Source organism: Phaseolus vulgaris, chromosome 11 (assembly GCF_000499845.2).
Source record: "Phaseolus vulgaris cultivar G19833 chromosome 11, P. vulgaris v2.0, whole genome shotgun sequence".
NCBI lineage: Eukaryota > Viridiplantae > Streptophyta > Magnoliopsida > Fabales > Fabaceae > Phaseolus > Phaseolus vulgaris.
This window is the reverse complement of record NC_023749.2, coordinates 20,087,136-20,100,714: the sequence shown is the minus strand read 5'-3', so window position 1 is coordinate 20,100,714 and position 13,579 is coordinate 20,087,136. Positions and strand designations below refer to the sequence as shown.

At 40.4% G+C, this 13,579-nt stretch overlaps 1 protein-coding gene across 1 annotated transcript; it reads left to right on the top strand.

Annotated features, from left to right (window-relative positions):
- The first annotated feature begins 12,563 nt into the window (after window positions 1–12,563).
- Window positions 12,564–13,142, top strand: LOC137836598 (uncharacterized). Its single transcript, XM_068645262.1, has one exon. The coding sequence runs from the start codon at window positions 12,564–12,566 to the stop codon at window positions 13,140–13,142; it is 579 nt and encodes a 192-aa protein (XP_068501363.1).
- Window positions 13,143–13,579: the final 437 nt, after the last annotated feature.

Genomic DNA, 13,579 nt, shown 5'->3' with positions numbered 1-13,579 from the left:
TGATGTAGCGAGAAATTGGAAAAAATCTTTGCAAAAATTTTTCCTCTACATCCTTCCAGCTAGTGAGGCTCTGATTTGGAAGTGATTTGAGCCATTCTTTAGCCTTTCCTGCCAATGAAAAAAAAAACAAGCGCATATAAACATTTTCAAGATCACCTGATTGAAAACCCATTGTTCCTATCAATGCATAAAATGTATCCAAATGTGAATATGGATCCTCATGTTCCATTGCTGTAAATTGATAGGCACTGATGAGAGTGAGAAAATCGGGATTTATTTCCAAGGCCTTAGCAGTAGTAGGTATTGCAATACTAGAAAAATGTCTTGGTCCTTGGTACATGACATAATCTCCAAGTGTCCTCCTAGGAGGTGGTGCTTGTTGTTCTGCCATGTTGCTTTCTTCCTAAAACATATTAGTGGAGAAAAAAAAAACAGAGTACTTTTTTTTTCTTAAAAAATAAAATAAAATAAATAAAATAAAAAAAATTTGAAATAAAAACAAAATATGTAAAATAAAATAAAAATAACACAAAAACAAAAATAAAACACTAAAACGACGTTAAGAGAAAAATAACAAAAATATTCAAAAAAAAAAATATATAGATAAAATAAAAACTAAAACTAGTAATAAAATATAATTAAAACAAATAAATAACAGTTACGTAAATCTAAATAAAACTACCTAATAAAACTACGTAAACTAATCCTAAAATCAAATATAATAAAACAAAACAAAATCAAAATAGAATAAAATAAAAATAAACTAAAATAAATAACGTAAAGAAAAGAAAAGAAAATAATATAAAAACAATAACTTTTTTCCTTCTTAAAAACAACAAATCTATACTAACATCAAATCAAATCTAATTTTAATAAAATAAACAAAATCAAAAGAAATCAAAATAAAATGAAATATTTACAATATTTAGGAAATTATACTCAACAATTCAAATCTGTTCCCCGGCAACGGCGCCAAAAACTTGATGACTTTTTACGGCAAGTGCACCGCGTTTGTCAAAAGTAATAATTGTCCCTAAGGACGGATATCGATCCCACAAGGAACAGTGAATTATCGAGTACAATAATCACTAAATATAAAAACAGAACAATTAAAAGAGTTTTGAATTAATTGTGTTGGCACTGATCAATAAGAAAACAAACAAAGAATTAGTTGTTTCAATTGGAAAAATAAGGATTAGTTTCATCTCTCTCACTCTCAAGTATTTTGATTAGCATGTCAATATTAAGTTCTTTGATTGAAATTGATGCCCGTATAAAAATCATTTATATCGATTCCTCGCATATAAAATCCTTAAGAATGTCCCCTAACTATCGATCCCTCGCATAATTATAAGAACAACTTAGAACGAAGCTCAGACGTTTAATAGCAATTAACATTTCAAGTCTATTCCTAGCGCTCAAATATGTTAAGTATTGTTGTTTAGGTCCGAACCCTAAAAATACCTCCCGGTCAGATTTAAGATTCTGAATTTGTCACGGAAAATTAAAAGTAAAACAACAATACCAATAATCAATCAAGAACTGAATATTAATATATAAAATATCACCTCAATACATAAGAGTTTGAGCAGATTACTCCCAACCCCAAAGGGTAGAATTAGCCACGCATACTTCTAGCACCATCTATTCTCCCAATTGGGTTACAATTCACTCTATGGTGTTTTCCTCTCAATCTGGCACACTAAGGTTGAGCCTCTAGCCCTCTATTTATCCTAGTTTTCTAGGGTTAGGTTGTTTCCTATGTCGCGCTAATGGGCTAAATGATAAAACATAAAAAAGGCCCAATCTTTCTTTGCATCTTTTTCCATTCTGGGACCTTCTATCTTTATCTTTTTAGCTCAAATCATTCATCTTTAATCCAAATCTCCAATCTTCCTTAGAAATCTGCAATTAACACCAAATTTGGGAATAAAATACTCTTATTCAAATAAAGATCATAAAAAATGTAAAAAGGTATAAATTCAGAAATTAGGGATTATTTTATATGTAAATTAGCAATAAATCCTCATAAGTGCGTATATTTTAATATGAAATATTACTGAAATTAGACACTTATCAGCCTCACACGCGGAGGCGACGCCCAAGGAAGATGCACCCTTAGAAGAGGCACACGGAGAGGCCTCGCCCATGGAAGAAGCGTCAGAGGAGGCGACTCCCAAAGCACCCGATAGGGTGACGCCTATAGAAGAAGATCGCAGAAATGAGAGCGTGCGAGATAGGCGACCCCAACCAGTGGATAACGTGGTAGAGAGGCAGATTGGTGGCAAGATATTCAAGCTGGGGCGCTTGTTAAGCCTGGAAGAACAAGACGAAGTGGCAGCGGTGATCTCGCGCCATTTAGATGCATTTGCATGGACCGCCTCAGACATGCCAGGCATCAACCCAGATTTTTTGTGCCACCACCTCACCATGGACGCCAAGGTTCGCCCTGTACGATAGAGAAGGAGGAAGTTCAACGAAGAGCGGTGCCTCGTCGTGAAGGAAGAAATGCAGAAATTGCTAAGTGTCGGACACATCAGGGAGATACAATACCCTGAGTGGCTGGCCAACGTCGTCTTGGTGAAGAAGAAGAATGGAAAGTAGAGAATGTGCGTCGACTTCACGGACTTAAACAAGGCGTGCCCTAAAGATTCGTACCCCTTACCTAGCATCGACGCATTGGTGGATAGCGCCTCAGGGTGCAAGATGTTGAATTTCTTATATGCATTTTCGGGGTAAAATCAGATAAAAATGTATCCAAGGGATGAGAGCAAAACGATATTCATGACTGAGACGTGCAGTTACTGTTACAAGGTGATGTCGTTTGGGCTTAAGAACGTAGGCACCACCTACCAGAGACTAATGTTCAAGGTCCTTGCACCCATGCTGGGAAGAAACATGCACGCCTATGTTGATGACATGGTGGTGACCTCTCAGGAAAGAGGGCGACACCCCCATGACCTGGAGGAGCTGTTCGCCACCATAGCCAAGTATTGCCTCAAGTTAAACGCGGAGAAATGCGTTTTTGGCGTCGAGGCGGGAAATTTTTTGGGATTTATGTTCAATGAGAGGGGAATAGAGGCGAACCCTGATAAGTGCGCAACCATCATTGCCATGAGGAGCCCAACCTTAGTGAAAGAAGTGCAACAACTTAGTGGGCGGATGGCAGCTTTGTCACGGTTCGTATCTGCCGGAGGTGAGAAGGGCTACCCTTATTGTACTGCCTCGTCCCCGTGCGTTGACCAAAGTCAAAGTCAAAGTCAAAGTCAACATATGGTGGGACCCCTCAAGGGGCCCAAGGGGAGGAAGTCAACAGGTTGACCGCTTAAGGCATCGCCAGGTGTAGGCGTCGCCAAGATGAGGCGTCGCCAGGTGTAGGCGTCGCCAGGTTGAGGCATTGCCGGCGCCACCCCCTGATACCAATGGGTAGGAAATAACCTGGAGGGGGCGACACCGCGAGAGGCCTCAGTACCTCAGAGCAGTAATAAGGAAAAGAGAAAGGTGGCTTTAAGGCCATAGTTCTAGTACCAGTATGGGGTAACCTGACTCGTAAAGTACCCATGCCACCGCTGGGAGACCCTAGGACAGCTACTGATGTGATTCCAATAGCCACATAGAACAAGATTCTTGACATTTTTAGGAATCACCTTGAGCTGGAAAATATAGAGGCACTTTTCTTAGAGTTGGATCATGGTTCTAAGACAAGAACTCACCAATTACTAGTACCAAATCCCAAACTCATTTGGATGAACCAAATATTGTCAAATTGAATCAACAAAGAGATTAAAACTTGGAATGACCGAACAGAATTAAGCAAGAAATCATATGAACCGAACAAAATAGAAATTAAAAACAAAAACAGAACATAGGTGCTGGAAAATGGAAAAACCGAACCAAAACAACTCAAGAACACAAGGCAACATGAACAATTGAAAAAGAAGAAAGGAAGGAGAAGAGAGTGCTCATGAAGATGGAAGAATGTTGGATGATCTCGCCACTAGAAGTGTGGAATGCTCCTAGATGAGAGTGATGCCGCCACTTGAGGACTCCAATGATCCATCAAGATAAGACTAGAGAAGAAGGCTCCAAAAGCTCTCCAAAGGTCACTCAAAATTTGAGTAGAGTTTTCTTAGATTAATTCCGATCTGAATTTTACAAAGAGAGCACCTCTATTTATAGCCTAAGGTGCTGAAAATGCAAGCTAAAACAATTCAAATTTCCCTCCCAAAGCTAGCTAAAACCGGCGCCTATTTCAAGCCATGAGGAAGGTGTGACTCCTTCCTTCACTTTGGCACCTCCTATTCTACTTCTACACCTATCTACTAACACACCCCCCTAAAGCTCCTAACTAAAGCCTAAAAGATGCTATAACAAAAGAGGTTTCTAAAGTTTCCCTCTAAGCACCTTCAACTAAAGAAACTACAAAAAGAGAAAATAAATGTCCTCTAGCTCCCAAAGCTTTGAACATGCTTCTTGTAATCCTTTGAGGTGGACTTTGACCTTCATGGGCGTCCTCCATTTGTGCCTCCACCTCTTCTTGAGCTTGATGATTGGCCTCCATGTTCTCTTGAGCTTGATCTCCATCATACTCCCCGAGTTGGAGAGAATTCGACCACGAATTCTGGAAACCTACAGAAAAAGGAGTTAGATCGCTGACATTAAAAGTATGACTACCTAAGAATGTATTAGGCATATCTAACTCATAAGCATTGTCATTAATCCTCTTGAGGACTTGGAAAGGTCCATCCCCTCGAGGCATTAGTTTGGACTTCCTTTGAGTAGGAAAACGATCCTTCCTCAAGTGAAGCCAAACCCAATCGCCCTCATCAAACAACAATGCTTTTCTCCTTTTATTGGCAAGTTCAGCATACTTGCCAACCTTCTTCTCAATTCTCTTCTTGATGTCTTGATGCAAAGTTTTCACAAAAGAAGCCTTTTCATCCCCATCTTTGCACAAGACATCTTCAAGAAGGGGAATAGGAAGAAGATCAAGAGGTGTTAGGGGATTAAACCCATAGACCACCTCAAAAGGAGAACGGGAGGTGGTAGAATTTACTACTCGGTTATATGCAAACTCAACATGGGGTAGTAAATTCTCCCACACTCTAGGATTCCCCGAAATAAAGCATCTCAATAGTTGTCCCAAAGTTCTATTCACCACCTCGGTTTGACCATCAGTTTGTGGGTGGCAAGTGGTAGAAAATAAAAGCTTAGTTCCAAGCTTGCCCCACAAGGTCTTCCAAAAGTGACTCAAGAACTTAGGATCTCTATCGGACACTATAGACCTAGGAATCCCATGCAAGCGAACCACTTCTTGGAAGAAGAGGTTTGCAATGTGGCATGCATCATCCACTTTGTGGCAAGGAATAAAGTGAGCCATCTTTGAAAAACGATCCACTACCACAAAAATGGAGTCCTTTCCCTTTGATGTCTTGGGTAAGCCTAAGATGAAATCCATAGATATATCTACCCAAGGCATTGAAGGGATAGGAAGAGGAGTATAAAGACCATGGGGATGCATTTTAGACTTAGCTTTGCGGCAAGCTATGCATTTATCACACAAACTATGAAAATGTTTATGCATATGAGGCCAAAAGAAATGTTCATGCAACACATCCAAAGTTTTAGCAACCCCAAAATGTCCCATTAAACCCCCCTCATGAGCTTCTCTAACAAGAGATAATCTAATAGAGCATTGGGAAACACAAAGACGTTTTCCTTTAAAAAGAAAGCCATCTTGAATAAAAAAGTCTTTGTGTCCTCCTTTAAGACACTCTTGATAGATGGGAGAAAAATCAAGGTCATCATGATAAAGTTCCTTAATGTGATCAAAACCAAGATATTGAGAGGTTAAAAGATTTAGCAAGGTGTATCTTCTAGAAAGAGCATCCGCCACAATATTTATTTTGCCTTGCTTGTGTTTGATCACATAAGGAAATTGCTCAATGAATTCCACCCACTTAGCATGCCTCTTGTTAAGCTTGTTTTGGCTCTTCAAATATTTAAGAGATTCATGATCACTATGTATCACAAACTCTTTGGGAAAAAGATAGTGTTGCCAAGTAAACAAAGCCCTAACAAGTGCATATAATTCCTTATCATAGGTGGAATAGTTGAGATGACTTCCCTTCAATTTCTCACTAAAATAGGCTATGGGGTGGCCCTCTTGAAGGAGAACAGCCCCAATACCTATACTTGAAGCATCACACTCAATCTCAAATGTCTTAGTGAAATTAGGAAGGGCCAAGATGGGAGCATTAGTCAATTTTTCTTTCAAAGTATCAAAAGCATTTTGTTGTGCTTCTCCCCAATGAAAGACCACATCCTTTTTCACTATGTCATTGAGTGGTGCGGCAATGGTACCAAAGTTTGGGACAAATCTTCTATAGAAAGAAGCTAGTCCATGAAAACTTCGGACCTCATTCAAAGATTTCGGTGTAGGCCAATTTTGAATGGCCACCACCTTAGTTTTGTCCACATGGACGCCTTTACAACTCACAACAAACCCTAGGAATTCTATATGATCAAGAGCAAACATACATTTAGCAAGGTTAGCATACAAATGTTCCTTCCTAAGGGTTTCGAAAACTTGCCTAACATGCAACCTATGTTCATTCAAAGATAAGCTATAAATGAGAATGTCATCAAAGTAAACCACAACAAACTTACCAATGAAAGGTCTAAGAACATGATGCATGAGGCGCATGAAGGTACTTGGTGCATTAGTTAAACCAAAAGGCATAACTAACCACTCATATAAACCAAAGTTGGTCTTAAAAGCCGTCTTCCATTCATCACCCGGTTTGATACGGATTTGATTGTAGCCGCTTTTAAGATCAATCTTTGAAAAGATTTTTGAACCATGTAATTCATCCAACAAATCATCTAGTCTAGGTATGGGATGCCTATACTTAATGGTTATGTTATTGATGGCCCTACAATCCGAACACATTCGCCATGTGCCATCCTTTTTTGGCACTAAGATGATAGGCATAGCACAAGGACTCATGTTATCTTGCACCCACCCTTTCTCAATCAAAGCCTCAACTTGTTGGCGAATTTCCTTGGTTTCACTTGGATTGGTCCTATATGCTGGACGATTTGGTAAAGAAGAGCCCGTATCAAATCAATTTGGTGCTCAGTCCCTCTCAAAGGTGGAAGTCCATTTGGAGGATCTTGAAACACATCTTTGAACTCTTCTACCAAATTTTCCAAGCAATGAGGACTATCAACAAGTGATTCTACTCTAAGAGTTCTAGGGATGGCTAAGAAAAGAGGATGATGAGCCACTATTTCCCTTTCAATGTCACGCCTAGACACAAGGAGTGTAGGCTTCGAACTCTTATCTTTTTTATCTTTTTTATCTTTTTCACTCTCCCTCTTTTTCTTCATGATAACTTGGTCCTCATGGACTTCTCTTGGAGAGAGAGATTTTAAAGTAACCTTGTGACCATGGAATTCAAAAGATAATTTGTTGGTAAAGCCATCATGTAAAACTTTTCTATCAAATTGCCAAGGCCTTCCCAAAAGAACATGAGTGGCTTCCATGGGCACAACATCACATAATACCTCATCTTTGTATTTTCCAATGGAGAAATGGATGAGGACTTGTTTATTAACAATTATTTCTCCTACTTCACTAAGCCATTGTAACTTGTAGGGCTTTGTATGAGAGATAGTAGGCAATCCAAGCTTATCTACTACTCTTGTACTAGCCACATTTGCACAACTACCCCCATCCACTATCAAGGAACAAATGTTGTTTTGAATAAGACATCTTGTATGGAAAATATTTTCCCTTTGACTTTCATCAAAAGGTTGTGAAACTTGTCCAAGAAGTCTTCTCACAACTAACAAGTCCCCTTCAAGTGGACATTCGCTCTCTTCCTCACTAGATGCATGAGAATGCAATGAATGCTTTGGAGAATCCGAATCATGCTCACTAACTACAATGCCCTCATGCATGTACATACTTCGTTTGGAAGGACAATTTGCAGCAATATGACCATAACCCATACATTTAAAGCATTTAGTGTTAGATGTTCTAGTGGGAGACTTAGGTCTAGAAGTAGATGGCTTAGATTCCTTGGGTTTGAAAGAATAATCTTTGGAAGGATGTTTAGAAAAAGAAGTTTTGTTCCTCCAAGACTTGGAGTAGTATCCATCATTGGAAGCATTTTTAAAAGAGTTTTTCTTAGCAAGTTGGGCTTCCACCTTCATTGCAAGATGAACTAAAGAACCCAATGATGAATACTCTTGTAACTCAACAATGTCTTGAATATCCTTCCTAAGACCACTCACAAACCTAGCAACCATGGCTTCTTCACTTTCTTCTAATTCAATTTTAAGCACAAGCGTCTCAAGCTCCTTATAATATTCATCCACATTTAGCGTGCCTTGTTGAAACCGTTGGAGTCTCAACATGAGGTCTTTCCTAAAATGTGGGGGCACAAACCTAGCGCGCATATGATCCTTTAAAGAGTTCCAAGAGTCCACGGGAGGACCCTTGTGATAGATAATGTCCTTTACAATTCCATGCCACCATTTCATGGCATAATCACTAAACTCTAGGGTGGCTAGCTTGAGCTTATGCTCATCTTGGATCTCATGGATCTCAAAAATTTGTTCACACTTAGCCTCCCAATCTAAATACACATTTGGATCACTAGAACCATTAAAACAAGGTAGTTTGACCGAAGGAAGCTTGGACTTTGCATCACGGTAGAAGCCATTGTCGTAGTGAACTCTTTCCCCTTGGTGATGATGTCTTTGTCCATGGACTTGGGGTGGAGGTCTCCTTCTCCTATGCTCATCTTCACGGCCAACATCATTTGAAGAAGCTCTTGAAGATGGTCTATGAGAATGATGTCGATCATGGATAGAAGGAGATGGTCTAGCTTGTTGTACCTCCATCTTTAGCATTTTCTCCTCCAACCGTCTAATTGTTCTTTGAGCTTCATGTAATTCACCAAGAATTGAAGCTTTGGAAGGAGAATTCTGCTTGTAGGATGCATCACTTGAAAATCCAGCCATTTGTAATTAAAAACAGCAAACACACAAAAACAGCAAACAAGTTAAAAATTAGCAAAAACAGTGAGCTTTTGGCAATGAAACTGCCGAAGTGAACTAAGGCTGAAAAGATATCACTCTCAAAGAAATAATGTTCTTGCACCAATCTGATCTTGAGGCCTTGGAATCCTCAAATGAAATATGTCAAAGCAAGCACACCAATCTTAAGAGCAAACCACCACAAAACCAAAGAAACAATAAAGACAAACAAGAAAAGGTATAAGCAAGGTAAGGTAATTGCAAAAGGAATACTATATGTAAGACAAACTCAAAGAGTAAGAATGAAAGACAATCAAGAAAATAAAGAACTCAATGAGAAAAGTAGGCACACAAAAGAATACCTAAGGAAAAGCACTAGAGTAGATGAAGAAAACAAAAATATTAGCTACTGGAAAAATTTTTTTTATGCAAACTGTGCTTGATATTAACTGATTTAACTGGAATGATGTAGAGCGAACTGGATTATGAAATTTAAACCACAGAAACTTCAAGATGTTAACTCAATAATGGCACTGGAATCAATTAAAAACAGTAAGCCAATTGAGAGAAATAAAGTTTTTAAAATCGCTGCCAGATTACCGTATTTTTTTCGGCAGGAATGTACACTTTTTTTATTTTATTTATCATTTTTTGTGTACTTCATATTTTTGAATGATTCTTTTTTCTATTCTTTTCTAACACTTTTAATATCTCAAATCCAGAATTTCAGAATTTTACAGTACGTAAATCAATTGCAATAAGGAAAAACAGTAAGCACTTTTTTCAGAAACAGAGGAATCCTAATAGGAATAAAAAAACAGAATGATGAACTAGCAAAGACATAATAGAAAATGATGTATTGGAACTTGTATAGGTCTAGAATACAAGTATGAACTCAAATCTAAAAAGAAAATGCACAAAGGATCAACATCAAATCAGAAAATTATATGACACCAAAGCAAGAAACAATCAAAACAATAAAAGTACTACTAGAAGTAATGACATATATGGAATAACATGACTAAGACAAAACTTGACATGATTCAAAAATTAAAAGACACATCACAAATTGTAACAAGTGAAAGGAAGCTTAAGGTAAACTCTACGAAGGATAATGCCATTCCAAAAGAGCAACCATACTCATAAGAATTATGAGTGCCATAAACCTTTCCACAAACACTTGGAGCAAAAGAAAAACAGCAAGAATACTCATTTAAAAATTCTAAAACAGAAACTTAAATTGCAAGAAATTAAAGAGCTCTTGAAATTAAAGTGCACACAACTCAACAATTAAACAAGAAGAACCTAAGACTCATGATACCACATGATGTGATTCCAATAGCCACATAGAACAAGATTCTTGACATTTTTAGGAATCACCTTGAGCTGGAAAATATAGAGGCACTTTTCTTAGAGTTGGATCATGGTTCTAAGACAAGAACTCACCAATTACTAGTACCAAATCCCAAACTCATTTGGATGAACCAAATATTGTCAAATTGAATCAACAAAGAGATTAAAACTTGGAATGACCGAACAGAATTAAGCAAGAAATCATATGAACCGAACAAAATAGAAATTAAAAAAAAAAACAGAACATAGGTGCTGGAAAATGGAAAAACCGAACCAAAACAACTCAAGAACACAAGGCAACATGAACAATTGAAAAAGAAGAAAGGAAGGAGAAGAGAGTGCTCATGAAGATGGAAGAATGTTGGATGATCTCGCCACTAGAAGTGTGGAATGCTCCTAGATGAGAGTGATGCCGCCACTTGAGGACTCCAATGATCCATCAAGATAAGACTAGAGAAGAAGGCTCCAAAAGCTCTCCAAAGGTCACTAAAAATTTGAGTAGAGTTTTCTTAGATTAATTCCAATCTGAATTTTACAAAGAGAGCACCTCTATTTATAGCCTAAGGTGCTGAAAATGCAAGCTAAAACAATTCAAATTTCCCTCCCAAAGCTAGCTAAAACCGGCGCCTATTTCAAGCCATGAGGAAGGTGTGACTCCTTCCTTCACTTTGGCACCTCCTATTCTACTTCTACACCTATCTACTAACACACCCCCCTAAAGCTCCTAACTAAAGCCTAAAAGATGCTATAACAAAAGAGGTTTCTAAAGTTTCCCTCTAAGCACCTTCAGCTAAAGAAACTACAAAAAGAGAAAATAAATGTCCTCTAGCTCCCAAAGCTTTGAACATGCTTCTTGTAATCCTTTGAGGTGGACTTTGACCTCCATGGGCGTCCTCCATTTGTGCCTCCACCTCTTCTTGAGCTTGATGATTGGCCTCCATGTTCTCTTGAGCTTGATCTCCATCAGCTACGACCCATGAGAGGGCAACGCCCAGGGGAGAACCACGTGCATGGTGCGAGAGAAAGGTAGATACACTTCCAGGGCAAGTGATTAGAGAGTGGGGCGCATGAGTTGGCACCCAGCAAGTCACCCCCTTTGCCCCAGGTGCACTCCAAGAAGGAGGACTTACACGATGGATTATCCCTAAGCTGGGGTACGATGCTGTAAGGCCCTCTACGAAGAAAAGCGATCAAGTCAGAAGAACACATAGCAGAAAGCATTGTAACATCATGGCATATCAGTTTCCCTGAAAGTTTGCTAAGGTACGCATTAATTTAGTTTACATTTCGAACGCTTTAAAGCACTTTAAATGTTTTAAACGCGTTGAACATTTTTATACGCTTTAAATCGCTTTATGACGCTTTGAATATTGGAGGTGTTTAAAAGGGGCTTTAGGCGTTTGAGACAAGGGGAGGAGTTTTGGGACCTAATTCTCACAGTTTACACACACAGAGAGAAAAACCCTAGTTGTCTGGTTAGCGCACCCACTGTACGCACAAGCAGTTAGGGCAGAACAACACTGGTTATACAGTCACTCAGCTTTTTGAACCGCCTTCAGAACATCCAGTCACGGTGTTCCGATACGGAGGTGCGTCCCTTTGATGTTTCTCGCTAGCTAACTTGATCGTCGGAGTGCGCCCCTTTGTCCACTTCTTTTCAGGTACTCACAGACGGAGCAGAACGAAGGTGCCCTAGCTCGCGAGGAGAAGCCACGCATCCGGTCAACCGGCGGGAACACCTATTTTCAGTGCCTCAAGAGGAATAGCCGTTTTGCATGGACAGATGAGTGCGAAACAGCATTCCTCAAGCTAAAGGAGTACTTGGCGACGCCACTAGTGCTTTGCAAGCCACGGGCAGGCGTCCCCCTTCGTTTGTACTTCGCTGTGACTGAGTGGGCTATCAGTTTTGTGCTGGTCCAGGAGCAGGATCAAGTGCAGAGGCCCATCTACTTTGTAAGCAAGGCTTTACAAGGCCCAGAGTTGAGGTACCAGTCGTTGGAGAAGGCGGCGTTGGCAGTAGTGTTCTCGGCCAGGAGGCTCCACCACTATTTTCACAGTGGTGGTGATGACGAACCTCCCCATTCAGAATGTGCTTCAGAAGCCAGATGTAGCTGGAAGGATGGTTCGTTGGGCGGTGGAGTTGTCAGAGTTTGATATCCAGTATGAACCCAGGGGACATCAAAGGACAAGTCTACGCGGATTTCGTCGCAGAGCTCTCACCAGGAGGAGGCCCTCAAGAGGGGGAGTTAGGATCACAGTGGATGCTATCGGTAGATGGGTCCTCCAACCAAGAGGGAAGTGGTGCTGGAATAGTCTTGGAGGGGCCTAATGGGGTGTTGATCGAGCAGGCCTTACGTTTCGCCTTCAATGCAAGCAATAACCAAGCTGAGTACGAGGCGCTAATTGTTGGAATGCTCTTGGCCAAGGAAATGGGCGCTCAAAGTCTCTTGGCGAAGAGTGATTCCCAGTTGGTCGCAAGGCAAGTAACAGGGGAGTACCAAGCAAAGGATCCGCAGACGACAGCATATCTGAAGTATGTCCAAGTATTGAAGGGAGCTTTCGCTACATTTGAGCTGGTGCATGTCCCTAGAGAGGAAAATGCCATAGCTGACCTGCTCGCCAAGCTGGCCAGCTCAGGCAAGGGGGGAAGGCAGAGGACAGTCATCCAAGAGACGCTCAAAACACCGCGAAGGTTTGTGGCAGACAACAGGGTGGACGTTCTTCACATTAGCGCAACATGAGGAAAGCCAAGGAGCCATCGCTCTTTGATTCAAGATACGGCGAGGACACCCCGCATCAGCACCTGCGCGGCCTCGCCCGAAGGAGAGAAGTATGTGCAAGTATGTGCCTTGGAGGAAGGCGACACGTGGATGACGCCTTATAGGCGATACATCGCAGATGGGATTCTCCCAGCAGATCCTTGAGAAGGAAAGAGGATAAAGAAGAACTCTGCAAGGTACACTCTCGTTGATGGAGTGCTATTTAGGCATGAGTTCATGCATCCAATTCTGACATGCGTGAGTGGCGACGAGTGTACGAAGATCATGTCAGAGCTTCACGAGGGGATTTGCGAAAGACACGTGGGGGGAAGATCATTGGCTTCCAAGGTGATTCGCGCAGGGTTTTATTGGCCTTCGGTGAGGGAGGATTGTGTAAGATACGCCCAGCGATGCAAGCA

Bases quoted from the DNA above. Each gene is read 5' to 3' on its own strand.
- LOC137836598 (XM_068645262.1), top strand. From the start codon at position 12,564: ATGAACCCAGGGGACATCAAAGGACAAGTCTACGCGGATTTCGTCGCA.